This window comes from Mustelus asterias, chromosome 18 (genome assembly GCF_964213995.1).
Source record: "Mustelus asterias chromosome 18, sMusAst1.hap1.1, whole genome shotgun sequence".
NCBI classification, from domain to species: Eukaryota; Metazoa; Chordata; class Chondrichthyes; order Carcharhiniformes; family Triakidae; genus Mustelus; species Mustelus asterias.
Genome location: NC_135818.1, coordinates 55,090,736 through 55,117,911, shown reverse-complemented (window position 1 = coordinate 55,117,911; position 27,176 = coordinate 55,090,736). Strand labels below are relative to the sequence as shown.

Sequence of the window (27,176 nt, the reverse complement as noted above, 5' to 3'; positions counted from 1 at the left end):
GGAGGGGAATGGGGGAGGGAGGGGAATGGGGGAGGGAGGGGGAATGGGGGAGGGTGGGGGGAAATGGGGGTGAGGGAGGTGGAATGGGGGAGGGAGGGGAATGGGGGAGGGTGGGGGGAAATGGGGGTGAGGGAGGTGGAATGGGGGAGGGAGGGGGAATGGGGGAGGGTGGGGGGAAATGGGGGTGAGGGAGGTGGAATGGGGAGGGAGGGGGAATGGGGTTGATGCACTATCAATCAAGCAAAGACTAGTTTGTATGCAAGAACAAATAGGCTTTTATTAGCAAAAGAATTGGAGCACACCCATGCCGATGAACTGGTCCAGAGACTGAGGCAGGGGGTGGGGAGCAGTCACCTTTATACCTGGACCAGGGGGGAGGAGTTCCAGGCCGGGCCAGCAGGGGCATGTCCAGGCGTATCACACACACACACACACAGGTAATAAGCTAACAGTGGTTTACCACATTCACCTCCTGCTTTTAAAAAAGAATCCGGCGGGGGTGAGGTGGGTGGAACGATATTTACAGAATTACAAATTTACGAATTCAGTCTCTCTTGGGGCTTGATCTGCCGTTGCGACCGCCGTAGTGCCAGTTGTGGTGTCGGTTCCGGTGGCCGCGGTGTTGGTTCAGGCGCCAGGCCGTAGTCGCTCGAGTCGTCTGTAGTCCCTTCCGATTGTCGGGTGCGTGGTGGCGGCTCCTGGGGCTCAGGTGTGCTGTATACGGGGGTTGGGGGTGTGGGGTTCTGGGTCATAGTGGTCCCTGGGGCACCTGTGGGTGCCAGGTCTCGAATAGAGACCATGTCCTCCCGCCCGTCGGGGTACGCCACATAGGCGTATTGGGGGTTGGCGTGGAGGAGTTGGACCCTTTCGACCAGGGGGTCCGACTTATGGGTCCTCACGTGCTTCCTGAGCAGGACAGGGCCTGGGGACGTCAGCCACGACGGTAGTGAGGTCCCCGAGGAGGACTTTCTGGGGAAAACAAACATTCTTTCATGAGGGGTAGCATTGGTAGCTGTGCAAAGGAGTGATCTAATCAAGTGTAATGCATCAGGGAGGACCTCTTGCCAGCGGGTGACTGGAAGACCTTTAGATCTCAGAGCTAGTAAAACTGCCTTCCAGACTGTCGCGTTCTCCCTCTCTACCTGTCCGTTCCCCCGGGGTTGTCGCTGGTGGTCCTACTCAAGGCTATGCCTTTGGAGAGCAGGTACTGTCGCACCTCATCACTCATAAAGGAGGATCTCCGGTCGCTATGGATATAGCTAGGGAAACCGAACAGGGTGAAGAGGCTGTGCAGGGCCCTGACGACCGTGGCCGAGGTCATATCCGAGCAGGGAATAGCAAAGGGGAAACGTGAATATTCGTCAATGACGTTGAGGAAGTATATGTTGCGGTCAGAAGAGGGGAGGGGGCCCTTGAAGTCGACGCTTAGGCGTTCGAAAGGGCGGGTGGCCTTTATGAGGTGTGCTCTGTCTGGCCGATAGAAGTGCAGCTTGCACTCTGCGCAGACCTGGCAGTGTCTGGTTATAGACCGGACTTCCTCAATGGAGTAGGGCAGGTTGCGGGCTTTAATGAAGTGAAAAAGCCTGGTGACCCCCGGGTGGCAGAGGTCATTGTCCCGGGGACAGGGCGTCTGGGGGCTCATTGAGCTTCCCGGGCCGGTATAAGATGCCGTAATTGTAGGTGGAAAGCTCGATTCTCCACCTCAATATTTTATCATTTTTGATCTTGCCGCACTGCGTGTTGTTAAACATGAATGCAACTGACCGTTGGTCCGCGAGTAGGGTGAATCGTTTACCAGCTAAGTAGTGGCGCCAGTGCCATACAGCTTCCACTATGGCTTGGGCCTCCTTTTCGACAGAGGACTGTCTAATTTCAGGGCCTTGGAGGGTTCGTGAGAAGAAGGCCACGGGTCTGCCCGCCTGGTTAAGGGTGACGGCTAGGGTGAAGTCAGACGCATCACTCTCCACCTGGAACGGGATGGATTCATCTACAGCGTGCATCGTGGCCTTCGCGATGTCTGCTTTGATGCGGTCGAAGGCCAGGCGGGCCTCTGCCGTCAGGGGAAAAGAGGTGGATTTGATGAGCGGACGGGCTTTATCCGCATAATTGGGGACCCACTGGACGTAATATGAGAAGAAGCCCAGGCATCTCCTCAGTGCTTTGAGGCTGGTGGGGAGGAGGAGTTCCAGGAGGGGACGCATGCGGTCGGGATCAGGACCGATGATCTCGTTTTCCACAACACAACCAAGGATGGCGTGGCGGTGTGTGCGGAATACGCACTTCTCCTTATTATAGGTCAGACTTAGGAGTGTGGCGGTGTGGAGGAATGTGTGGAGGTTGGCGTCGTGGTCCTGCTGATCATGGCCGCAGATGGTGACGTTATCCAGATATGGGAAGGTGGCCTGCAGCCCGTTCTGGTCTACCATTCGGTCCATCTCACGCTGGAAAACCGAGACCCTGTTGGTGATGCCGAAGGGGACCCTAAGGAAGTGATAGAGGCGGCCATCCGCCTCGAAGGCAGTATATTGGTGGTCTTCCGGGCGGATAGGGAACTGGTGGTATGCAGATTTTAAGTCGATGGTGGAGAACACCCGATATTGCGCAATCTGATTAACCATGTCAGATATGCGGGGAAGGGGGTACGCGTCCAGCTGTGTATATCGGTTAATGGTCTGACTGTAGTCAATGACCATGCGATGTTTCTCCCCAGTCTTAACAACTACTACTTGGGCTCTCCAGGGGCTGGTACTGGCCTCAATGATCCCCTCCCCTAGGAGCCGTTGTACTTCGGACCTGATAAAAACTCTGTCTCCAGCACTGTACCATCTGCTCTTGGTGGCGATGGGCTTGCAGTCGGGGGTGAGATTTTCAAATAGTGAGGGAGGGGCGACTTTAAGGGTCGAGAGGCTGCAGGTGGTGCACGGTGGGCGATCTAAGAATTGCTGATTGCAAACCGAGAGCGGGGTAAAGGCCCATTATACGCCATGGTGACGCTCTTAAGGTGCCACAGGAAATCTAGCCCCAGGAATACGGCAGCGCAGAGTTGTGGCAGCACGAGGAGCCTGAAATTTTTGTACACTGTGCCCCGTACAGTCAGGGTCGCCACGCAGTACCCGAGGACACCCACCGAGTGGGACTTTGAAGCCATGGAGATCGTTTGCTTCACTGGCAGTACTGAAAGGGCGTAGCGACTCACTGTGTTAGGGTGAATAAAGCTCTCCGTACTCCCACAGTCAAATAAACAGTTTGTAGTGCGACCGTTTACCTCGATGTCCATCATGTACCTGGTGAGTTGGTGAGGCCTGGATTGGTCCAGCATAACCGAAGCCACCGTTGGATTTTGCGACATGGCTGACGGCGTCCAAGATGGCGGCTCGCACGCGGCTACCGGCGCCCAAGATGGCAGCCCCCGTGGGTCGCACGCTGCGCTACTGGGCTTGGAGGTCGATTTCGCCCTGCTTACCTTCACGTAATGGCCCTTCTTTCCACACTCGGAGCAGATCGCATCCTTCGCCGGGCAGCGTTGTCAGGGGTGCTTCCCCAGGCCGCAGAAGTAGCACTTCGGGCCTCCGGAAACTACCGCAGCGGTCGGGTCATTGGTGGGACGTGGCAGGGCGTAGGCCTGCGGCCCTCCCGAGTACAGAGGTGGCGGTGACCGTGGTGTCCACAATGCGCCCCCATGGTCGGGGGTGTAGGCCTCGAGATTACGGAAGGCCACCTCTAACGAGTCGGCAAGCGCCACAGTCTTTTGTCGGTCCAGCCCACCCTGTTCCAGCAGTCGTTGTCGGATATAGTTTGACCTGATACCCGTGACATAGGCATCTCTGATTAAGTCCTCAGTGTTTTGGGCGGCTGTTACGGCCTTGCAGTTGCAGGCCCTGCCAAGTGCTCGCAACGCACGCAGGAATTGATCACCCGATTCTCCTGGCTGTTGTCTGAGTAGCCAGAAGATGCCTGGCATAGATTACATTAGACTGTTTGTTGTACTGGCCTTTTAAAAGTTCGATCGCATCCTTGTAAGTTTCAATGTCTCTAATCATCGAGAATACTTGATCGCTTACCCGGGCGTGGAGCACGTGTAGCTTGTCGGTTTCAGTCCGGACGACGGAGGCGGTGAGGAAAGTTTTGAAACATCGCAGCCAGTGATCGAAGCTGTTAGAGGCTCCTACAGCTTGAGGATCCAATTCGAGTCTAACAGGTTTTAGTATCTGCTCCATCCCAAAACGTTTTGCTAATAAAATTGATGCACTATCAATCAAGCAAAGACTAGTTTGTATGCTAGAACAAATAGGCTTTTATTAGCAAAAGACTTGGAGCACACCCATGCCAATGAACCGGTCCAGAGACTGAGGCAGGGGGGGTGGGGAGCAGTCACCAGGGGGGGAGGAGTCCCGGGCAGGGCCGGCAGGGGCATGTCCAGGCATGTCACACACACACACAGGCAATAAGCTAACAGTGGTTTACCACATAGCTTACCCAGACCTTGAGCCTTGTAAAATATTAATCAGTTGGGAAGCTTTAATAGGTCAGTGTCTTGGTGTTGAAATTCTACAGTCGAGACTCTTGCCTTGATTCGCTTCTACTTGCAAAACACAAAAGAAGAAAGGACACTAATCGAAAGGCAGAATACATTGTTTTGGCCTCAAGTGGACTGACTTCGCCTCGCCTCAGTGCGAGGCTGAAGGATTTACCTGCAGAATGTGCTTCTCTCTCCCGGTGAGTTGTGATAACTGCTGCCCCTTGAAAACTTCCAGTAACCGACTACATCACAATGCCAGGGGACACCTCGCCAAGCGGAGGATTGGCTCACTGTTGCAGGAGCCCTAATACAAACGGATCACACACACACACACACACAATCAGCATTTTCCAACTGGGGAATGGAGGTGAGTGGTATAGATGAAGGAGGGGGATGGAGTAATGGAGAGGGAATGGGGTGAGGGGGGCGGATTGGGGGGTTGGGAGGGGGAATGGGGTGAGGGAGGGGGAATGGGGTGAGGGAGGGGGAATGGGGTGAGGAGGGAATGGGATGAGGAGGAAAATGGGTGAGGGGGAATGGGGTGAGGGGGGAATGGGGTGAGGGGGGAATGGGGTGAGGGGGGAATGGGGTGAGGGGGGAATGGGGTGAGGGGTAATAGGGTGTAGGGAGGGGGAATGAGGTGAGGGGGGAATGGGGTGAGGGAGGGGGAATGGTATGAGGGAGGGGTAATGATGTGAGTGAGGGGAATGGGGGTGAGAGGGAATGGAGGAGGAAGGGGGAATGGGGGAGGGAGGTGGAATGGAGGGAGGGGAAATGGGGGTGAGGGAGGTGGAATGGGGAGGGAGGGGGAATGGCGTGAGGAAGGGGGAATGGGGTGAGGAAGGGGGAATGGGGGGAGAGAGGGGAATGGGGGAGGGAGGGGGAATGGGTTGAGGGAGCGGGAATGGGGTGAGGGAGGTGGATTGGAGAGGGAGGGGGGAATGGGGTGAGGGAAGAGGAATGGGAGTGTAGGAGAAGGAATAGGGTGAGGGAGGGGGAATGGGGGAGGGAGGGGGAATGGGGGTGAGGGAGTGGGAACGGGGTGCGGGAGGGGGAATGGGGGTAATTGGAGTGAAGTTCATTTATTGAGCTTCATTTTGCACAACATAATCGATCCTTGGGCTACACTGCTCACAAAGAGTAATGGTTGTCTGCTCTCATTTCCTTCATGATCCTGTGTTTGGAAGGCTTCCTAGCCTCTGTGTGAAGAGGATCTCTCTCTCCTCCTGTCCACTTCCTGCACCAAGGCCTCCGGTGCCACGTCTGAGAATCTTGAAGCATGCTCTCCACAGTGTTACACCATTTGTACTCCCCTTCCTGTTCAAAATGTCTGGAGTTGGAAATGCCTCTCCCCTTTAAGAGATGCCATCTGGCTTCAGGTAGTGCAGGCTAACTCTGAGTGATATTAGCTGCACATGAGCTTAGCTTCCTTGATGAAGCACACATCCATTCAGCAGTATGTGTAGCACTGGGCTACATGTTGCTGTCAGTTATATTAGTAGGTAGCACAAAGTCTGCAGTTTCCTCTCACATCCTGATCCACGAACCCATTTTCAGGCTTTAACCAATTTTTCTCCCACATCTGGAAGCAAATCTCCTGCTGAACAAATTATCTTGCTGCATTTATTTTTATCACAACAAAACTCCATTAGGGAACTAGGAAGGAAATAATCTCATATGCCAGAAAATTAAGGTCAATATTATTTCCTTCCAGGGATTATCATTGAATCCCATAGAATCCCTACAGTGCAGAAAGAGGCCATTCGGCCCATTGAGTCTGTACCAACCACAATCCCAACCAGCCCCTATCCCCATACATTTATGCTCGCTCGTCCCCCTGACACTAAGGGGCAATTTTAGCACGGCCAATCAACCTAACCCGCACATCTTTGGACAGTGGGCGGAAACCGGAGCACCCGGAGGAAACCGGGTGCTCCGGTACCGGGGCGGCACGGTAGCACAGTGGTTAGCACTGCTGCTTCACAGCTCCAGGGTCCCGGGTTCGATTCCCGGCTCGGGTCACTGTCTGTGTGGAGTTTGCACATTCTCCTCGTGTCTGCGTGGGTTTCCTCCGGGTGCTCCGGTTTCCTCCCACAGTCCAAAGATGTGCGGGTTAGGTTGATTGGCCAGGTTAAAAATTGCCCCTTAGAGTCCTGAGATGCGTAGGTTAGAGGGATTAGTGGGTAAATTTGTGGGGGTAGGGCCTGGGTGGGATTGTGGTCGGTGCAGACTCGATGGGCCGAATGGCCTCCTTCTGCACTGTAGGGTTTCTATGATTTCTATGATTTCTAAACCCACACAGACACGGGGAGAATGTGCAAACTCCACACAGACAGTGACCCGAGCCGGGAATCGAACCCGGGTCCCTGGCGCTGTGAGGCAGCAGTGTCAACCACTTTGCCACTGTGCTGCCCCCAAGAGAGGAGGAGATTTTTAAGAAAAAGATCATTTGTAATATAGCATTTTTAAAATGTGTGGCAAATGTGCTTCTGTGCTATACATTGATTTTGTTTATAGCAGGCATATCAATGTAAAAGTTACGATAATGTGGACTCTGATTTCTTCCGTATTTGAGATTTAAACAGATCCGTGGACTTGTGCCTGTGCAAAATGCATTTGTACCAAGAATTGCCAGAATTCAATTGAATTTCAATTGAATACTAAACTTCACTAACTCAACATGCAGTGATTACAGAGGCTGAAATTCCTCAAGAAATGGGAAGCAGTAAAAATGCCTTCCCTCGAATGTTAGGGTTTTTTGAATAAGAAAGACAAACAGCTGATTAAAATGCACTGTCAGCCACATGTTAAACATCATCCCTGCCTTCTGACAGCAGAGACTTAGGCAGAGCCAGCAGCAGAGAACATCAGCATTAGTCATGGGAACCAGAATGAGTTAACATCATTGTTTCTCTTAATCACCTATTTACATATATATTTCACTGCTATATCATGCCAGGTTGTGCAAAGTACAACAGGCCACAACCAAAAGAGAGAGCCTTTCTGGGACATATCGAAGCGCTCCACTGGATTTTGGCCTGCTCAATGGTTGCTCGAGTTGTCCTATGGTATCTGTTGCATCGCTCCTCTTCATCTGTGCTTGGATCTCTCACAGGCATAAGTAGCCGTTTCTTTAGTGGGTAGCTTTTACCAGCTAATGTCCATCCTTGAAGACATGTGGGGAGCCTGAAAAGATGTGGCACCTGGTACTGTCTTAGTATGTAGGTACTGTCACAGCTTCCTGGAAACCATGCACAGACCATTTGCATAGGTCACAGAGCAGTTGTACACTGAGTGATTGGTAGCCTGTCCCATTGAAGGCGGCCATTGTGTGATAAGCAGGAGCCTCGAGGGCCACATGCATGCAGCTAATCACACCCTGAACCTGATGGGATCCAGCGATAGCCCTGAATCCTGTCACCCTCTTAACCTGACTCTCTGGATGGATGGAGAAGCAGACATACTTGTTGGTCCCCTTGGACATCACATCGGTGACTATTCTGATGCAGCTGCAGACTGGGAGACCCCACAAATATCTCCAGAAAATCTCTTGTATCGTCCTGAGGCAAGGAAATTCTGCGTCACAGTGACCTTCAACGCAGCCAGCAATGGGTGCCCACCACTTCCCATGAGGTTCAGCCCTCCCACCATTACTGTGCACAGCTCACAGACCATCTCCCTAGACCACCTTCGGTGGCATTCTGCTCAGACATTTGCCGGAAGTTGAGCCTCGGACAGTAGATTCTTTCTGAGGGGTATAGTCTTCTGAGTGCCAGAGATGTCCCTCTGCACTTTTCTCCTTCTTGCCCCCTTCCTGCCTCATGATCCGAGTGCCTTCTGGCTACCACTGCCTCATTCACTGTGGCCCTCCCCCTGTGGCCGTGGCCACCCCGCTCCCCATAGCTGCTTGATCACTCACTGGAGGCCTGCAAGGCTGAGTAAACAAGACCCATGACAAATAGCTGTACTCAGGGCTCTGCGCCTTCCACCCCCTTTACTCTGTACTTACAAATGACAAGTCTGAGAGAACATTCAAGCAGTAGGCCTATGTTGCGCTAACTAAGTTTGCCCCTGTTCCTGATTGCTACTGCGTACACATAGTTCCACACTCCCTGCCAGGCCATACTGTTTGCAACCCATGTCAACTAACTTACATTTAGGTATTGGCATTCAGACTTTGGATAAATATTGTTCTTTGGATAAATCCTAAGGACAATATTCAAAGTAGTCTTCTATAAACCTCCAGGCCCACAATATTCAAACAAAACTGACCAACAAATAAAACTGCCCTGTCTGCCAGGGGAATTGTAGGGGGGTGGCAGACAATGCAAGGATCTTAGAAACATAGAAAACTACAGCACAAACAGGCCCTTCGGCCCCACAAGTTGTGCCGAACATATCCCTACCTTCTAGGCCTACCTATGACCCTCCATCCTATTAAGTCCCATGTACTCATCCAGGAGTCTCTTAAAAGACCCTATTGAGTTTGCCTCCACCACCACTGACGGCAGCCAATTCCACTCGCCCACCACCCTCTGTGTGAAAAACTTCCCCCTAACATTTCCCCTGTACCTACCCCCCAGCACTTTAAACCTGTGTCCTCTCGTAGCAGCCATTTCCACCCTTGGAAAAAGCCTCTGAGAGTCCACCTGATCTATGCCTCTCAACATCTTATATACCTCTATTAGGTCTCCTCTCATCCTACGTCTCTCCAAGGAGAAAAGACCGAGCTCCCTCAGCCTATCCTCATAAGGCATGCCACTCAATCCAGGCAACATCCTTGTAAATCTCCTCTGCACCCTTTCAATCTTTTCCACATCCTTCCTGTAATGAGGCGACCTCATTAGTATTTATTGATCTATTGACCTCGGGCAGGATTTTCCAGTTTTGGGACGAGCATGGCTGGGAAATCCCGCCCGATGATTCAGAGAAGGACTGTGTGATCAGGGCATGGTGAACAGGATTGTTATGTCTTCAGGGGTTGCTAACTTTTCACTGTGTGTAGAGTTTGACATTATCTCCACAGGGCAATGTTGGGTGTCTTGTCAATTCTGGTAACAATGAAAACTGTGTGTCTAACAAAGCTCTTAAAAGTTTTGTGGCTTGGCACTGGAACTGTGAAAAGGATTCGACTGACTCATAGAGAAAAAATAAATCAGGCAACAATCAGGTTTTGAGTCTTTTTTAAAGCCCCGCTCCAGTAAAAAGAAAAGCACCCATTGAAAAAAAAGGTTCCATAAAAATACAATTAGAAGAAAAGGATTAAATATTCTATCACAAAGTTTAAAACATTCCACTGCTTCGCAATACGATGGCCATTTGTATCCCAAGTTCTTTGATGGGATTTCACAGCGACAAACGGAGCACAAAGTTCACTTTGTGTAAGCTTCTTAGCAAATATGAAACTGCTGGATTTTCCACTTTAGAATCATAAAATCCCTACAGTACAGAAGGAGGACATTCAGCCCATCGAGTCTGCACCGACCACAATTCCACCCAGTAACTATCCCCATAAATTTACCCTAGCTAGTCCCCCTGACACTAAGGGGCAATTTAGCATGGCCAGTACACCTAACCCGCACATCTTTGCAGTGTGGGAGGAAACCGGAGCACCCCGGAGGAAACCCACACAGACACGGGGAGAATGTGCAAACTCCACCCGAGCCGGGAATTGAACCCGGGTCCCTGGCGTTGTGAGGTAGCAGTGCTAACCACTGCGCCGCCGTGCCGTCCACTTTAAGACATGTGATTATTGAATCAAAAAAGCCTCTGTGCCAAAGTTGAAAAAAAACGGTCCTCATAGTTTTGAGGTTAATTCCAGCTTTGGAATGCTCTGTCATTTCTCTGCTTTGTTTTCCACGTGATTTACTGCGGAACACTGTCATCCAGTTTCTGAAAGAAAAATGGAATCTATTGTACAATAGAAACATTAGTGGGCATGTGGCTGAAACACCCTTTGTCCAGCGGCAATGATTATAGGCGTTAACTCTGGCAATGGGGTCCTGCTGAGATGAGCATAGGAGTCTTTCAAAGCTGCTACTGCTACTGTGCAAAAACTCCCCAGCAAAACCCTGTCCTAGAGGCCCAGCACACAACCAGCACTATCTACACGAAGAATGTTTAATCTCTCGAATTAAGAGGCCCTTACAAACAAATTTACTTTGAAAGTAAATATGCCTTAAAAGGATTTAAACGTGAAGTCTGCTGACTTTTTCAGGAAAGGACGTAAGGTGATCTCTGCCAAAATACACAGACAACTGCTGAGGAAGTTTCCTTCTTACTGAATTCTCACTCAACCAAAATCTAGAAAGAATAGTTACTGAAGAATGAGTAACTCTTGCCGATGGTGGGGATTCATTTGACTGAGTTTCTTTTCGGAGGTGAGGCCTGCTAAGTTAACATTGCAGTTTCTCATTTGTTTTGAAATAAAAACTACCTATTTATCCCTGAGAAACCCAGAAATACCGATTTCATTAACCGTCAAGGTGGCATCGATCACAAGAAATCGTTGGATTGCTGAGGGGGGTGGGAGAGGGGGTTAAAGAATTGCAGAATGTGACCAGGGGTTCTAATCACAGGGTTTTACTGGGGTGGTTGCTGGGCATGAAGGAGACACTCCTGCGCATTGTATTGCACTGGAGTGCCAGCCTAAGGGAAAATCACAGAGCTGCTGTCTTTTGTATGAGAAACTAATCTGCACTCTCAACGCAAAAGGTCCCAATGTGCCACCTGAAGAAGAGCAAGGGAGTTCTCCCACAGGGCCGGGTTTACAATGAAACACGTCGTAGAAATCATAGAATCATAGAAACCCTACAGTAGAGAAAGAAGCCATTCAGCCCACCGAGTCTGCACCGATCACAATCCCACCCAGGCCCTACCCCCATAATCCCTACATATTTTACCCACTAATCCCTCTAACCTACACCCTGGCGCAGGGCCTCCAAGTGGCGGGGGGCCCCAAAATGATGAGCGTGTCTCTCTCGCAGACAATCAGGGGCAGGCCTACTTTGAAATCCCTTCCAGCATTCACATGTCAATCACTCTGTTGAGCCAACCACAGGGAGAGGAGGGGGGGCGGGGCAGGGGGGAGGGGGAGCGGGGCAGGGGGGGGCGGGGCAGGGGGAGGGGGGGGGAGGTGGGCGGGGGCCAGCTCTTTACCGACAGAATCACCAGCCGGAAATACATTACAGCTCTAAGCACTCTGTGCTTTTGCATTGGCGAGCAGCAGAATGCAAACGAAACCCAGGCTGCAGCTTCTGCTGGGAGCTGTAGTGGTGATGTGCACAGCATTCGCTGGCACCCATTGGCACCCAGCTTTCAGGCTGCGCTAGTTGATGGAAATGAGTCACAGAGAAGAAAAATAAATTTATTCACATAAATAGTCAAAAAGTAGACTCTAAAAATATATTTCACCAAGTATCAAATATTGGCGTGTATAAATATCAGATACAGCTGAAGTTAACAAAAGCTGCAATCGAATGCCAAAAAGTGCATTAGGATAAAAGCAACTGATCAGGTTGCGTTCTCATGGTAACACTTTATAAGTTCTGCTAGTGGCCAGAAAAGCCACATAGGTCCTTTGAAAAAATGGGTATGGTGGTGAGATTGAGGAGTGGGATATGGCTGAAATGTAAATGTATATATTTTGTATTAAGTTTCACTATTGAAGATTGTACAGCGGTAATACAAATGCTTTAGATATTGACTCTGTGAATGTGAATGCATAAATGAGCATGGCTTAGTTTGAGGCATTGAAGATTGATCAGGTTGCTGGACCTGATACCATTTATCCTCGAATGCTATGGAAAATCAAAGAGGTACTATGTCATCCATTAATTTAGCTGACTAATAGTTCTTTCAAATCTGGTCTAGTTTGAATTGACTGGACAAAGGGCTTGATGCATGAATGCTTTCACTCTTGTGCCAAACCCATTCACTGATATCCAGATAGGAACATACAAACAAGAGAAGACCATTCGGCCCCTTAAACTTGTTCTGTCATTCTAGCTGTTCTGTATCTTTTTTATCCAGTTTGTTTCATATCTTGTAAAGCTCTGTAATTCATGTTTTCATAAGTTTGTATTACATTATTACACTGTTGCATAATGAATTTTGAGCCATACTAAAGACAAATGATTTAATAATTCAAGGTTTGATATAAAATGCTAACCAGGGCAAATATTTTTCACTTAGAAAGCATAGCTTTACTGATATTTTGGGACTCAAGTGATTAATACATAGTAAAATGATTAGTACATGGTAAAACAATGTTATGGTGGACTGAGAAATAATTTGGCAAACACATTTTCTTACAGCTCCTGTACCTCAAAACTTCCCACTACATCACTGGTGGTGGGGGTTGGATGGGGGAGTCAGGAAGTGTGTATGAAGTGGGCATGGGGAAGAAAAAGTGGGCGCGAGGGGTGGGGAAGGAGGGCAAGCAGGTGGGCACGAGGGGTGGGGAGGGGGAGGGTGAGCAGGGTGAGGGGTGGGGAGAGAGGGTGAATGGGCATGAGGGGTGGGCATGAAATTGAAGCTGAGTACAGGGTCCCATGTACTGTAAATCCGCCTTTGTTCTCCCCATGTCCTGGCCAACATTTATCCCTGAGCCAACACCTATAGAAACGTCATCTGGTCATTTATTCTTGTGAGATCTCTCGTGTGCAAATTGAAAACTGGTTCCATTACTGCTGTAGTTACACTTCAAAAGTATTGCATACGAGTGCAAGCTTTTGAGTTCTGCCAGTTTATAAATTCCTATGTGTGTTCTGTTAGCTTGCGCAATCTTGTTCTGTTTGCATATCCTATAATAAGGCTACGCATCAATTATAGAATTGCACAGTCCATGGCACAGGAATAGATTATCTAGCTCAACCAGCACACCATGCTGCACACTGACCTCCTTATCCAACTCTTATCAGCATGACTCCCATCTTCCTTTTCTTAAGGACTGGTCTGTAAATGATATGAAATATATATGAAGTAAGGGAATGTCTCAAAACAATGAACTGAAGAATATTATCCAAAATATTGTAAAATCACCAAGTAACCAGCTGGCAAATGCAATTTTTTTTGTTTCACTGTGATGGGTATGGATTCAGATATCATTAAGAATCGTAGGGTGCAAGGCAATATTCAGAACGGGAATCCATACTTGGAAGAGAGAATGATCACTATAGAGTCCTTTCTGGGGTACTCACCCTTTAAAATAATATCACACAGGAAGCACGGAAATGTGCTTAATATCTGCAAGGTAAACTCCTGTAATAAATTTTAAGGATTCTTAGTAGGATGGACAATAGTAGGCTGGCCTTGCCAACAGCAGCCGTATCCTGTGAATGAAGAAATGGGAATGATAATGTTCACTTAGTGCTTCTCAAGTGGTTTCCACTTCAGCTTGTCAAATAGCAGCCAGCAACATTATTTCAGGTCTGAAAAGCAGGAAGCGAGAGAACTGAGCTGGATAGAAGCTTCTGCATCCTGATTCACTGACCCAACTGCTTCCTGGATTTGAAATACTGGGTTGTCGATCGAGGCCAAAGTATTGTTCTGATGCCTGAATAATGAGTGGCAACAGGATAAATATTAAAAGGATGTAAAATCATAGGGGGGACCCCACTGTGTGCCCTCAATGTCCAGACGTCTGCACTAAAAACATGAATGTATCTTAAACCACAACCCCAAGTTTTACAAATGAGATTGCTATTGAAAATTCAACTTGTACTCAATTCTTGATTAGTTTGGTTTAATTTGCTCTTGTACTGATTTATTCAAACCTCTTGAACTTATTTATACAAACACTCAAATCTTGAGATTTCTTACGAGTGAAAACACATTATAAATAAATTCAGTTCAGTTCCACATTAGGATTTTCCCACAGTGTATAGCTCATCCACCCAAAGTGCTCCAGAGCCACGGCTGCTCAGTTGATTAAGTACTTGTGACTGCAGTGCGGCAAACTGTCTAAAAGAGTTGAGGTAGTTGGTGGTTTCGGAAACACTCTCCCACCATCAAACCAATCAAGGTAACACTTGCAGCAAGTTGAGTGTATAAACTGCCAAAAAACTCAGTTGCCGTGTCTTAGTGGGTGGATCAATTCCTTGTTGTTTGAATTTACTTCTGCAGTATCTTTCTCTGGAAGCTCCTTTATCACCAGATACAACCAAAAAATGTATGATTACTGCTTTCAATCACCCTTTACTTCTACGCATCTAAACAGTGAGTGGCTCAAGGAACAAAGAACAAAGAACAGTACAGCACAGGAAACAGGCCCTTCGGCCCTCCAAGCCTGTGCCGCTCCTTGGTCCAACTAGACCAATCGTTTGTATCCCTCCATTCCCAGGCTGCTCATGTGACTATCCAGGTAAGTCTTAAACAATGTCAGCATGCCTGCCTCCACCACCCTACTTGGCAGCGCATTCCAGGCCCCCACCACCCTCTGTGTAAAAAACGTCCCTCTGATATCTGAGTTATACCTCGCCCCTCTCAGCTTGAGCCCGTGACCCCTCGTGATCGTCACCTCCGACCTGGGAAAAAGCTTCCCACTGTTCACCCTATCTATACCCTTCATAATCTTGTACACCTCTATTAGATCTCCCCTCATTCTCCGTCTTTCCAAGGAGAACAACCCCAGTCTACCCAATCTCTCCTCATAGCTAAGACCCTCCATACCAGGCAACATCCTGGTAAACCTTCTCTGCACTCTCTCTAACGCCTCCACGTCCTTCTGGTAGTGCGGCGACCAGAACTGGACGCAGTACTCCAAATGTGGCCTAACCAGCGTTCTATACAGCTGCATCATCAGACTCCAGCTTTTATACTCTATACCCCGTCCTATAAAGGCAAGCATACCATATGCCTTCTTCACACCACCTTCTCCACCTGTGTTGCCACCTTCAAGGATTTGTGGACTTGCACGCCTAGGTCCCTCTGTGTTTCTATACTCCTGATGACTCTGCCATTTATTGTATAACTCCTCCCTACATTATTTCTTCCAAAATGCATCACTTCGCATTTATCCAGATTAAACTCCATCTGCCACCTCTCCGCCCAATTTTCCAGCCTATCTATATCCTGCTGTATTGCCCGACAATGCTCTTCGCTATCCGCAAGTCCAGCCATCTTCGTGTCATCCGCAAACTTGCTGATTACACCAGTTACACCTTCTTCCAAATCATTTATATATATCACAAATAGCAGAGGTCCCAGTACAGAGCCCTGCGGAACACCACTGGTCATAGACCTCCAGCCGGAAAAAGACCCTTCGACCACTACCCTCTGTCTCCTATGGCCAAGCCAGTTCTCCACCCATCTAGCCTCTTCTCCTTGTATCCCATGAGCCTTAACCTTCTTAACCAACCTGCCATGTGGGACTTTGTCAAATGCCTTACTGAAATCCATATAGACGACATCCACGGCCCTTCCTTCATCAACCGTTTTTGTCACTTCCTCAAAAAACTCCACCAAATTTGTAAGGCACGACCTCCTCTTACAAAACCATGCTGTCTGTCACTAATGAGATTGTTCCGTTCTAAATGCACATACATCCTGTCTCTAAGAATCCTCTCCAACAACTTCCCTACCACGGACGTCAAGCTCACCGGCCTATAATTTCCTGGGTTATCCTTGCTACCCTTCTTAAACAATGGGACCACATTCGCTATCCTCCAATCCTCAGGGACCTCACCCGTGTCCAAAGAAGCGACAAAGATTTCCGTCAGAGGCCCAGCAATTTCATCTCTCGCCTCCCTGAGCAGTCGAGGATAGATGCAATCAGGCCCTGGGGCTTTGTCAGTTTTAATGTTCCCTAAAAAACCTAACACTTCCTCTCTTGTAATGGAGATTTTCTCTAACGGGTCAACACCTCCCTCCCAGACACTCCCAGTTAACACACCCCTCTCCTTCGTGAATACCGATGCAAAGTATTCATTTAGGATCTCCCCTATTCCCTTGGGTTCTAAGCATAATTCCCCTCCTTTGTCCCTGAGAGGTCCGATTTTCTCCCTGACAACTCTTTTGTTCCTAACGTATGAATAGAATGCCTTAGGACTCTCCTTAATCCTGCCTGCCAAGAACATCTCGTGACCTCTTTTTGCCCTTCTAACTCCCCGTTTGAGATCTTTCCTACTCTCTCTGTATTCCTCCAGAGCTCCATCTGTTTTCAGTTGCCTGGACTTAACGTACGCCTCCCTTTTCATTTTAATCAGATCCTCAATTTCCCTGGTTATCCACGGCTCTCGAATCCTACCTTTCCTATCTTTCCTTTTTACAGGCACATGCCTATCCTGCAGCCTTATCAATAGTTCCTTAAAAGACTCCCACATGCCAGACGCGGACTTACCCTCGAACATCCTCTCCCAATCAACATCCACCAATTCCTGCCTAATTTGGCTATAATTAGCCTTCCCCCAATTTAGCACCCTGCCCGTAGGACAGCACTCATCCTTGTCCATTACTATCCTAAAGTTAACAGAGTTGTGGTCACTATTTGCCACATGTTCCCCATCCGAAACTTTGACGACCTGACCGGGCTCATTTCCCAAAACTAGGTCCAGTATAGCCCCCTCTCTAGTCGGGCTATCTACATACTGTTCCAAAGAACCTTACAGTACGCATTTTACAAATTCCTCCCCGTCTGGACCCCCAGCTCTAAGCACTTTCCAGTCTGTGCCAGGGAAATTAAAGTCCCCCACTACACTGTAAACTGGCATTGATCTTCTCCCCTGTTTTTCTCCCATTGTGATTCCACTGCCTTTAGTAGCAGAAAGGATTCAAAACCTTTGGACTCTGGAAATTATCAAGTTTTTTTATTCATTCGTGGGACATGGGCATCGCTGGCTGGCCAGCATTTATTGCCCATCCCTCGTTGCCCTTGAATGGCTTGCTAGGCCATTTCAGATGGCAATTGAGAGTCAACCACATTGCTATGGCTCTGGAGTCACATGTAGGCCAGACCAGGTAAGGTCAGCAGATTTCCTTCCCTAAAGGACATTAGTGAATCAGATGGCTTTTTCCAACAATCGACAATGGTTTCATTGTCATCAGTAGATTCTTAATTGCAGATTTTTTTTATTGAATTCAAATTTCATCATCTGGCGTAGCGGGATTTGAAATTGGATCCCCAGAACATTAGCTAATTTTCTGGATTAATAGTCTAGCGATAAAACCATTAGGCCATCGCCACCCCAAAGTTGGCTCCGCGGGGATAGTCGGGACTCAGCAACATGTTGAAAATAAAAACAAATGGTCTTTTTTAAACCTGTGTTCCACTAAAAGATGACATGATGTAATTCAGAGAATCCAGTCTATCAAAGTAATGAACGTTTTGGAAATCATGCTCCTGAAATTCCAGTACACAGAATAGGTAAGCTTTCTGTCATTGTCATAGAATTGTGAAACTACTCTGAGGTATATGACTGAATCATGTGATGGTGCAAGATAGATAAGCAACCATACATTTTTTTTATTCATTCTTGAGACATGGGCATCACTGGCTGGCCAGCCTTTATTGCCCATCCCTAATTGTCCTTGTTCAGAAGGCAGTTGAGAGTCTGGCCTACATGTGACTCCAGAGCCACAGCAATGTGGTTGACTCTCATAGAAGAAATCATGTCTGACCAGAGAGTAGGGCGGCACGGTAGCACAGTGGTTAGCACTGCTGCTTCACAGCTCCAGGGTCCCGGGTTCGATTCCCGGCTCGGGTCACTGTCTGTGTGGAGTTTGCACATTCTCCTCGTGTCTGCGTGGGTTTCCTCCGGGTGCTCCGGTTTCCTCCCACAGTCCAAAGATGTGTGGGTTAGGTTGATTGGCCAGGTTAAAAAAAAAAATTGCCCCTTAGAGTCCTGGGATGTGTAGGTTAGAGGGATTAGCGGGTAAATATGTGGGGGTAGGGCCTGGGTAGGATTGTGGTCGGTGCAGACTCGATGGGCCGAATGGCCTCCTTCTGCACTGTAGGGTTTCTATGATTTCTTCTATGAGAGTCAACCACACTGCTGTGGCTCTGGAGTCACATGTAGGCCAGACCATGTAAGGACAGCAGATTTCCTTCCCTAAAGGTCATTAGTGAACTAGATGGGTTTTTCCGACGATGGTTTCATGGTCATCAGTAGATTCTTAATTCCAGATATTTTTATTGAATTTAAATTCCACTATCTGCCATGGCAGGATTCAAACCCGTGTCCCCAGAACATTAGCTGAGTTTCTGGGTTAATAGTCAAGCGATAATATCACTAGGCCATTGCCACCCCTTATACTAACTAGTCCTCATTCCATTTCACAGGTGAACTAAACATGGCTGGAAAGGCGGAAGGTGTGCAGAGGAAGTGGGCTCTCGTGAAGGAGAAGGTGACCCCTCCCGATGCAGACAACACAGAAGCCAACCTGGAAAATGCTGAACCTGAACTTTGCATCCGGTTGCTGCAAGTCCCAACCGTTGTCAATTATTCCGGCCTAAGGAAGCGACTGGAAAACAGCAATAATAGCTGGATGGTACAGTTTCTGGAGTTCAACGGACTTGATCTACTGCTGGAGGCCCTGGACAGGCTCTCCGGCAGAGGTGTGGCAAAGATCTCGGATGCCCTCCTTCAGCTCACCTGTGTGAAATGTGTCCGGGCTGTGATGAACTCTTCAAGTGGCATCGAGTACATTGTGAACAACGAAGGCTACATTCGCAAACTATCCCAAGGTATGGAGCATGATTCAGTAGAGTTTCAGTCTATGGGGAAAGCTCAGTCGTTTTTTTACCTCATCTGACCTAAAAGCTGCAACCAAAACCATATCAGAGTTAGATACTGTGGGAAATTAAAACTAGGATTAATAAAAGGTATAACAAAAGGAATAAAGAAGTTTTGGTCCAAATGACCATTATCAGCTACATAATAATCATTTAAAGAATCTGATACACAATAGAAGTGATTAACACATAAAGAAAATTAGTTTACTTGATAATAGTGAAAATTGTAAGTCAAAATAATGACAACGTAGAAAAAAGTGTTAGCCCACTTTTACCATAATGTTCCTAACTAATAGGAATTTTAGTGATTTTCAAATAATTATTAGGTGTGAATCCCACTAATCAAGTAAAAGGAACTCCTTCCACAAAAAAATCCTGAATTTTCCATTGTCATCCACATTGTTTAAATTGCATTCACAATCACATTCTCCTTTGCATTCAGGAGAGATCGAGGGCAAGGTCATTCCAGAAATGAAGTGGGCACAGTCATTCCAATAGTGGTGTTGCCAAAAGAAGGAGGATCCTCTGTTTATGACTTAAATGAACATGGTTCTGCAGTTAAGGTGAAGATGTGAATCAGGCTGCCTCACAAGAATCTGAAAGCAATACCCATAAATGCCATTTCACCATCTACAAGATTATGAGGGGCATGGACAGAGTGGATAGTCAGAAGCTCTTTCCCAGGGTGGAAGAGTCAAGGCATAGGTTTAAGGTGCGAGGGGCAAGGTTTAAAGGAGATGCACAAGGCAAGTTTTTTTACACAGAGGGTGGTGCGTGCCTAGAACTTGCTGCCGGGGGAGGTAAAGGAAGCAGATACGATAGCAACTTTTAAGGGGCGTCTTAACAAATACATGAATAGGATGGGAATAGAAGGATATGGTCCCCGGAAGAGTAGGGGGTTTTAGTTCAGTAGGGCAGCATGGTCAGAGCAGGCTTGGAGGGCCGAAGGGCCTGTTCCTGTGCTGTAATTTTCTTTGTTCTAAATTTGTCAGACAATTTCCCATTCACAAAACCAATATTTCACCATCCACCATGGTTAAATATTGATGTTTAAACATCTCGATTTGCTTTAAACTGTACCTTAAGTAACATCAATCTTTCCTTACAGCAAACCACCTGCATACAATGTACAACATTTATCTTTAATTTATTAGTCACCTTCAGCAGAAAGTAAGAAATGTTTTTAAATTTCATTTCCACATGCGGGTGAGTGCAATACAGCAAAGCCTCGTTTCCCACCCCCCGCCCCCCCCCCCCCCCCCCCATCCCGCCCCCGCCCCCCCAACCGCCCCCTCAACAGGCTCCAATTCTCCTCTTATTACCAATTTTGGAAAGTGAATAGAAATAAAAATTTGTTGCCCAATATAGTGCTGACTGAATGTCATGCTGCAAATTAACATTTGATTGATGTTCTAGCAAAAGTACCGGAAGGCAGTATTACCAGAAACAAGTAAATATTTCTGTTGTAGCCAGTACATCAAGATACAGCCAAGCAGACTACATTTTCTTGGCATCAGTTACTTCCCAAAGGATCCGAGACAAAACTTGTTTTAAATCCAGCCAAAATTATATTAGTTTCACCAGAGTTCGATCCTATTGGATGGCATACATCTATCTGGATTTAGTGCCAAAGAGAAGGTTGAGAGGAGACTTGATAGAGGTGGTCAAAATCATGGGGGATTGGGTAAACCTGTTCCCATTGGTAGAAGCCAAAGGACACAGATTTAAAGTGATTGGCAAAGAACCAATAGCAACATCCGGAAAATCATGTCTCTCCAGCGAGTGCGTATGATCTGGATAGATTGCCCAAGAAGGTGATGGAGGCGGTTTCAATTGAGGCTTTCGAAAGAGAAAAAACACATGAAGGATAAAGAACTGCAAGACTTTGGGGGAAGGCTGGGAAAGTGGAACTATAGGATTGCGTTAGCATGGGCCTTGATGGACCAAATGGCCTCCTTCTGTGCTGTAGCCATTTTATGATTCAATAATGCTAAATTAATCAAGCAGCCTCAGAGCACAACACAGAGCCAGGTCTTGCACAGCTCAACTACAAGGCAGTCATAGCAAAAATTCACTGTCATCCTCTGGACCAACATGTATATTAGTTCATACCAGCAGCAGCCTGCTACATGAAAACAACTCTGATGCTTATTTTATCTGTGCCTTTTGTGCAGACTACAGCATTTTAAGGTATAAGGGCATTTGATTAGCTGCACATAAAGTTACCCAAGACATGGAGACTTTTCACTTAATTGATTAAGATTTAGTATCATGAGTTTTTTTAACTTTCTTCATTAGTGTCACGAGTAGGCTTACATTAACACTGCAATGAAGTTACTGTGAGAATCCCCCAGTCGCCACACTCCAGCATCTGTTCGGGTACACTGAGGGAAACTTTAGCATGGCCAATGCACCTAACCAGCACGTCTATCAGACTGTGGGAGGAAACCGGAGCACCCGGAGGAAACCCACGCAGACACAGGGAGAACATGCAGACTCCGCACAGACAGTGACCCAAACCAGGAATTGAACCTGGGTCCCTGGCGCTCTGAAGCAGCGGTGCTAACTGCTGCAGAATAATGGCCTGAATTTTGCTCACAGTGGCAAAGAATTGATATTTGCCATTCACTTTGCTGAAAAGTGCCCACAGACTTTGAGGTTTGGCATCAGACACGTCCCCAAATCGAGCATCTGTGTGCCCCCCACAGGGGATCTGTACTCCTTTGTGAATATAGCAAGCAATAGTGAAGGTTTTCAACCAAGGAGATTGAAGTATCCTCACCGAACTGAACTCTGCAGAGTCCAATCAGCAGTAAGAAAGCAGGAAATAGAAATACATTTTCAATGATAAACAAGAAGTGAAAACAGTGGGAAACAAAGGTAGGATTTAGGCTGAGTGATAAAAGACAAAACAAAATTACATTTCCAAGACTAATTTTCTTCTGAAGGAATGAGACTCCAATTTCTCAGGGGCAGAGAGATCGTTCAGTAATTATCCTTTAATGTGCCATTAAGAACTCACTCCCAATGCACCAACCCAACCATTGCAGCCATTTTTAGTGCAGCTTTATCTCAACTTCACACCACTGCCGCCATTTCAATGCAGCGACCATGAAAACAACTTCAACAGCAGCATATCAGACAGGAACGGTGGCACAGTGGTTAGCACTGCTGCCTCACAGTGCCAGAGATCCGGATTCAATTCTTGGGTCACTGTCTGTGTGGAATCTGTACGTTCTCCCCGTATGTGCATGGGTTTCCTCTGGGTGCTCCGGTTTCCTCCCACAGTCCGAAAGACATGATGGTTAGGTGCATTGGCCATGCTAAATTCTCCCTCAGAGCTGGCTTATGAGGAGAGACTGAGTAGACTGGTGCTATACTCATTGGAATTTAGAAGAATGAGGGGAGATCTTATGGAAACATATAAGATTATGAAGGGAAGTTGTTTCCACTGGCGGGCGAAACTAGAACTAGGGGGAATGGTTTCAAATTAAGGGGGAGCAGATTTAGGACTGAGTTGAGGAGGAACTTCTTCACACAAAGGGTTGTGAATCTGTGGAATTCCCTGCCCAGTGAAGCAGTTGAGGCTACCTCATTGAATGTTTTTAAGGCAAGGATAAATTTTTGAACAGTAAAGGAATTAAGGGTTATGGTGAGTGGACGGGTAAGTGGAGCTGAGTCCACAAAAAGATCAGCCATGATCTTACTGAATGGCGGAGCAGGCTCGAGGGGTCAGATGGCCTACTCCTGCTCCTAATTCTTATGTTTTTAATGTAGCGTGGTGACTAGTGGATTTTCACAGTAACTTCACTGTAATGTTAATGTAAGCCAACTTGTGACACTAATAAATAAACTTTAAAACTTCAACTTTAAAGAAATTCAGCAAGATATCGGACAGGAAATTTGATTTTTTTATTTAACTGTGCATATGCATACACCATGATTTTGTCTTTGGGTTTTCTCCATTATGTCATTGCGAATGCTGAATGCCCATTATTATTCCCATTGCAAATTCCAGACCAGTGCTTGAATTTAGTTAAGTGGGTAGTTAAAAAACAAGATTTGGATCTAAACTGTTGCAAAGAAAGAAAAGAGTCAACAATATTAAGCAGGTAAGATTTTATTGTCTTAAATAGAATTTTTCTTACATCCAAAATAATGATAATGTCAACTTTTGATTTACAGCTTTGGACACAGCCAATATCACAGTAAAGAAACAAGTATTTGAACTATTAGCAGCACTCTTTATCTATTCATTGGAAGGTCACGATCTGGCTTTGGACGCACTGGAACACTACAAGGCAAGCTTTCTCTTTTGTAAAAATCACTGTTCCAGACCCATACTGCACTCTGACATGATGGCACCTGTAAAGAAACCCTGGGGAAGCAGTGGCATAGTGGTATTGTCACTGGACTAGTAATCCAGAAACCCAGTGTAATGATTCTGGGGACCTGGGTTCGAATCCCACCATGGCAGATGGTGAAATTTGAATTCAATGAAAATCTGGGATTAAAAGTCTACCAATGAAACCATTATCAATTGTCATAAAAACTGGTTCATTAACATCCTTTAGGGAAGGAAATCTGCCATCCTTACCTGGTCTGGCCTACATGTGACTCCAGATCCACAGCAATGTGGTTAAATGCCCTCAGAGATGGGCAATAAATGCTGGCCCAGCCAATGACACCTATATCCCAAGAATGAATATATTGTTTTAAAAATCAGTCAACTGATCCTCCGATGAAATCACTTGGTTTTAGCAGGAGAGGAGTGGCAGCATTTTTAAAATTCCTGTCACTCATCTACAGACAGGATCTTCAAAGGATTGTCAACTACAAAAAAAGCTGCAATAATCACAATTAAAAACCTGCCTAAATGAAACACCACCTGCACTCAACATTTCGTTATACTCATTGAAAGAATCAAAACAGGATCAGAAAATTAATGTCACTTATGATATCCTTCGAGTCCACTCCATGTAAAAATCTGATGTATCTGTCTGTGACAACAGTGCAATGCAACGCCAGTGCAAGGCTGTGTTGACTAAAAATAATACGGAAGAGATGATCTCAAATTCTTCTGATTATCAGCCACATATGGAGCGGCACAGTGGCACAATGGTTAGCACTGCTGCCTCACAGCGCCAGGAACCCAGGTTCAATTCTAGCCTTGGGTGACTGTCTGTGCGGAGTCTGCACATTCTCCCCATATCTGCGTGGGTTTCCTCCCACAATCTGAAAGACATGCTGGTTGGTTGCATTGACCCGAACAGGTGCCGGAATGTGGCGACTTGGGGAATTTCACAGTAACTTCATTGCAATGTTAAAATAAGCCTACCTGTGACACTAATAAATAAACTTTAAACAATATCTCAACTGACACGCTATCCTATGTGACCAATCCATCTTTACCAGTTGGAATCAATTGACTGGGCAGACAAACTATTAGCCTTACAATCGAACAAATAAAAAAGTCAAACAACCATTCCCAAACACAACTGTCTATTTTGTTTTAATCAGCATTTAATTCCTAAAATTCAGAGCAAGTGAATTTATTTTGCAATGTTAATGAACGCAACACAGAATGAATTCCCTTGGTCCATTCCCAAACACATTCTGATTAAATACCATGTGCAAAATGATCAAAGAGCACTGTGATCATGTGATGGAAAACAAATTATCACGCACAATGTCCCTTTATTTTATAGTAACCTCAAGAGAGTCAAGTGATGTAATGTCCTCATTCCACAATAAACAAGAGGGTGGCACGGTGACTCGCACTGCTGCCTCGCAGCTGCAGGGACCTGGGTTCGATTCCAGCAATGGGTCATTGTCTGCGTGGAGTCTGCACATTCTCCCCGTGACTGTGTGGGTTTCCTTTGGGTGCTCCGGTTTCCTCCCACAGCCCAAAGATGTGCCAGATAGGTGGATTGGCCATGCTAAATTGTCAAAAGATGTGTAGGTTAGATAGATTAGCCATGGAAAACGTATGGGATTACAGGAATAGGGTAAGGGAGAGGGGCCTGGGTAAGATACTCTGTCAGAGAATCGGTGCAGTCGATGGGCCGAATGGCCTCTTCTTCACTGTACAGATTCTATCATTTGTATTTTTTCTATCATTGTTGGTATCAATTTATGGATTTCAATGCCCCCCCCCCCTGTCCCATGTACATTTAGAGGCAGGGAACATTTAATTAGGCTTAGGGGTGTGGGGTGAGGACCGCACTACCTTCGCACCAATTAAAATGGGTTAGGAAGACTTGGGCTGCCTTCCCACTCCCAACATCAATTGAGGCCCTAAAGTGGGAATTCATTACCCACAAAAGGATCTTATCCCACTGCCATGGGTATTCAACCAGCAGAGAGGCAGTGTAATCATACAGAGAACCTCAAAAACAAGTTTGCTTGCATGCTCCCAGGTGAGGTGGAGGGGGCGGGGGTGATCTCTCACTGGGAAGCGCTCACCACCTGGTTGAGGGACCCAGCATCAGGATGGGGATGGGGGCTCTGAGAGCCAACCAATCCCTCACTGCCCTTTCTTCCAAACCCCCTACTTCCCCAACCAGCCAGCAAGCCCGCCAGCCCAGCCCATCCTACCCACCTGTGGCCTGGGTCTCTCACTGACCCTGGGCCTCTGCTGGATGCATTGCTGACAGCTACCCCCACTGCAAGGGGGAGCTGTCGGCCTCTGACCGGCCAACAGCTCTCGGGGGATGGAATGCCCATCCCTGGGGTCCTTAATCCTGGGGATGGCCTGCCGCTGACCATTTCCTGACAGGCACTCAATAGGCTTTCCCCAAAGGGGGAAAAGCAAGGTTTTCACCAACTCCCCATCTGCAGGTGAGACTGTCACTTGGATTTAATGATTGCTGCAGTTTCCTCACCAAACTTCTCAACCATCTGACTGATCTGCCACGTCACTTAGCCTCTCTACTCTCAATGTGCAGATCTGGTCATCTGTCACCCCCCTCCTCTTTGTTTACCTCATGAGGCAGATATCCATTATGTCACTGAACCAGTAGTTGAGGCAGAAGTAATGATCCAGAGACCAGAATTCAAATTCAGCCACAAATAGCTGGGGGAATTTAAACTCAGTTAATGGAATAAAATGAACAGGAAGAAAATGTTTGTATTAGTCATAGAATCATAGAATCCTACAGTGCAGAAGGAGGCCATTCAGCCCATCGAGTTTGCACCGACCACAATCCCACCCATGCCCTATCCCCATAACCCCATGCATTTACTCTAGCGAGTGACACTAAGGGGCAATTTAGCATGGCCAATCCACCTAACCCGCACAGCTTTGGAGTGTGGGAGAAAACTAGAGCATCCAGAGGAAACCCACACAGACACGGGGAGAACGTGCAAACTCCACAAAGACAGTGACCCAAGCCGGGAATCAAACCAAGGTTCCAGTCGTGGTGACCACGTAACTAGTGGCTGATTGTAAAAACCCATCCGGTTCACTGGAATACTTACTTGATCTGGCCTACATGTGTGATTCCAGAGCCACAATAAACTACAAATCACTCAGCCACCAGGAAAGCAGCTCACCAGCACCGTGTCATGAACATTTAGGAATGGGCAATACGTGGCCTTGCTAGCACCACCACATCCTGTGAATGAAAAATAAATGGTTCTATCCACTTGCAATTTCACTTCCCTCTGCATCGGTCACCAGAATAATCTGTTGCTCAAGTTACTTAAAATTGAACTTTCAAAGCTGTCAGCTTTCACCTGACCTTCACAAGAATGATCCCAGGAATGAAGGGTTTGTCACATGAGGAGCGGACATTTTAGAGCAGGTGGAGTCTGGGTCTACACTCAATGGAGTTCAGAAGGATGAGAGGGGATCTTACAGGATACCAAGAGGCCTCGACAGAGTGAAAGTGGAGAGGATGTTTCCACTAGTGGGAGAGACTAGAC

The 27,176-nt window shown here is 47.2% G+C and overlaps 1 protein-coding gene across 3 annotated transcripts in view; it reads left to right on the top strand.

Annotated features, from left to right (window-relative positions):
• The window catches only part of LOC144507167 (inverted formin-2-like), an 84,478-nt gene that overhangs the window by 19,917 nt on the left and 37,385 nt on the right, over positions 1-27,176 (top strand). For all 3 annotated transcript variants that reach the window (XM_078233998.1, XM_078233996.1, XM_078233997.1), the window contains exons 2-3: positions 18,798-19,202; positions 23,436-23,551. In XM_078233998.1, the coding sequence (XP_078090124.1) occupies positions 18,809-19,202; positions 23,436-23,551 (510 nt within the window). In that variant the 5' untranslated portion in view covers positions 18,798-18,808. The remainder of the gene's footprint in view (positions 1-18,797; positions 19,203-23,435; positions 23,552-27,176) is intronic.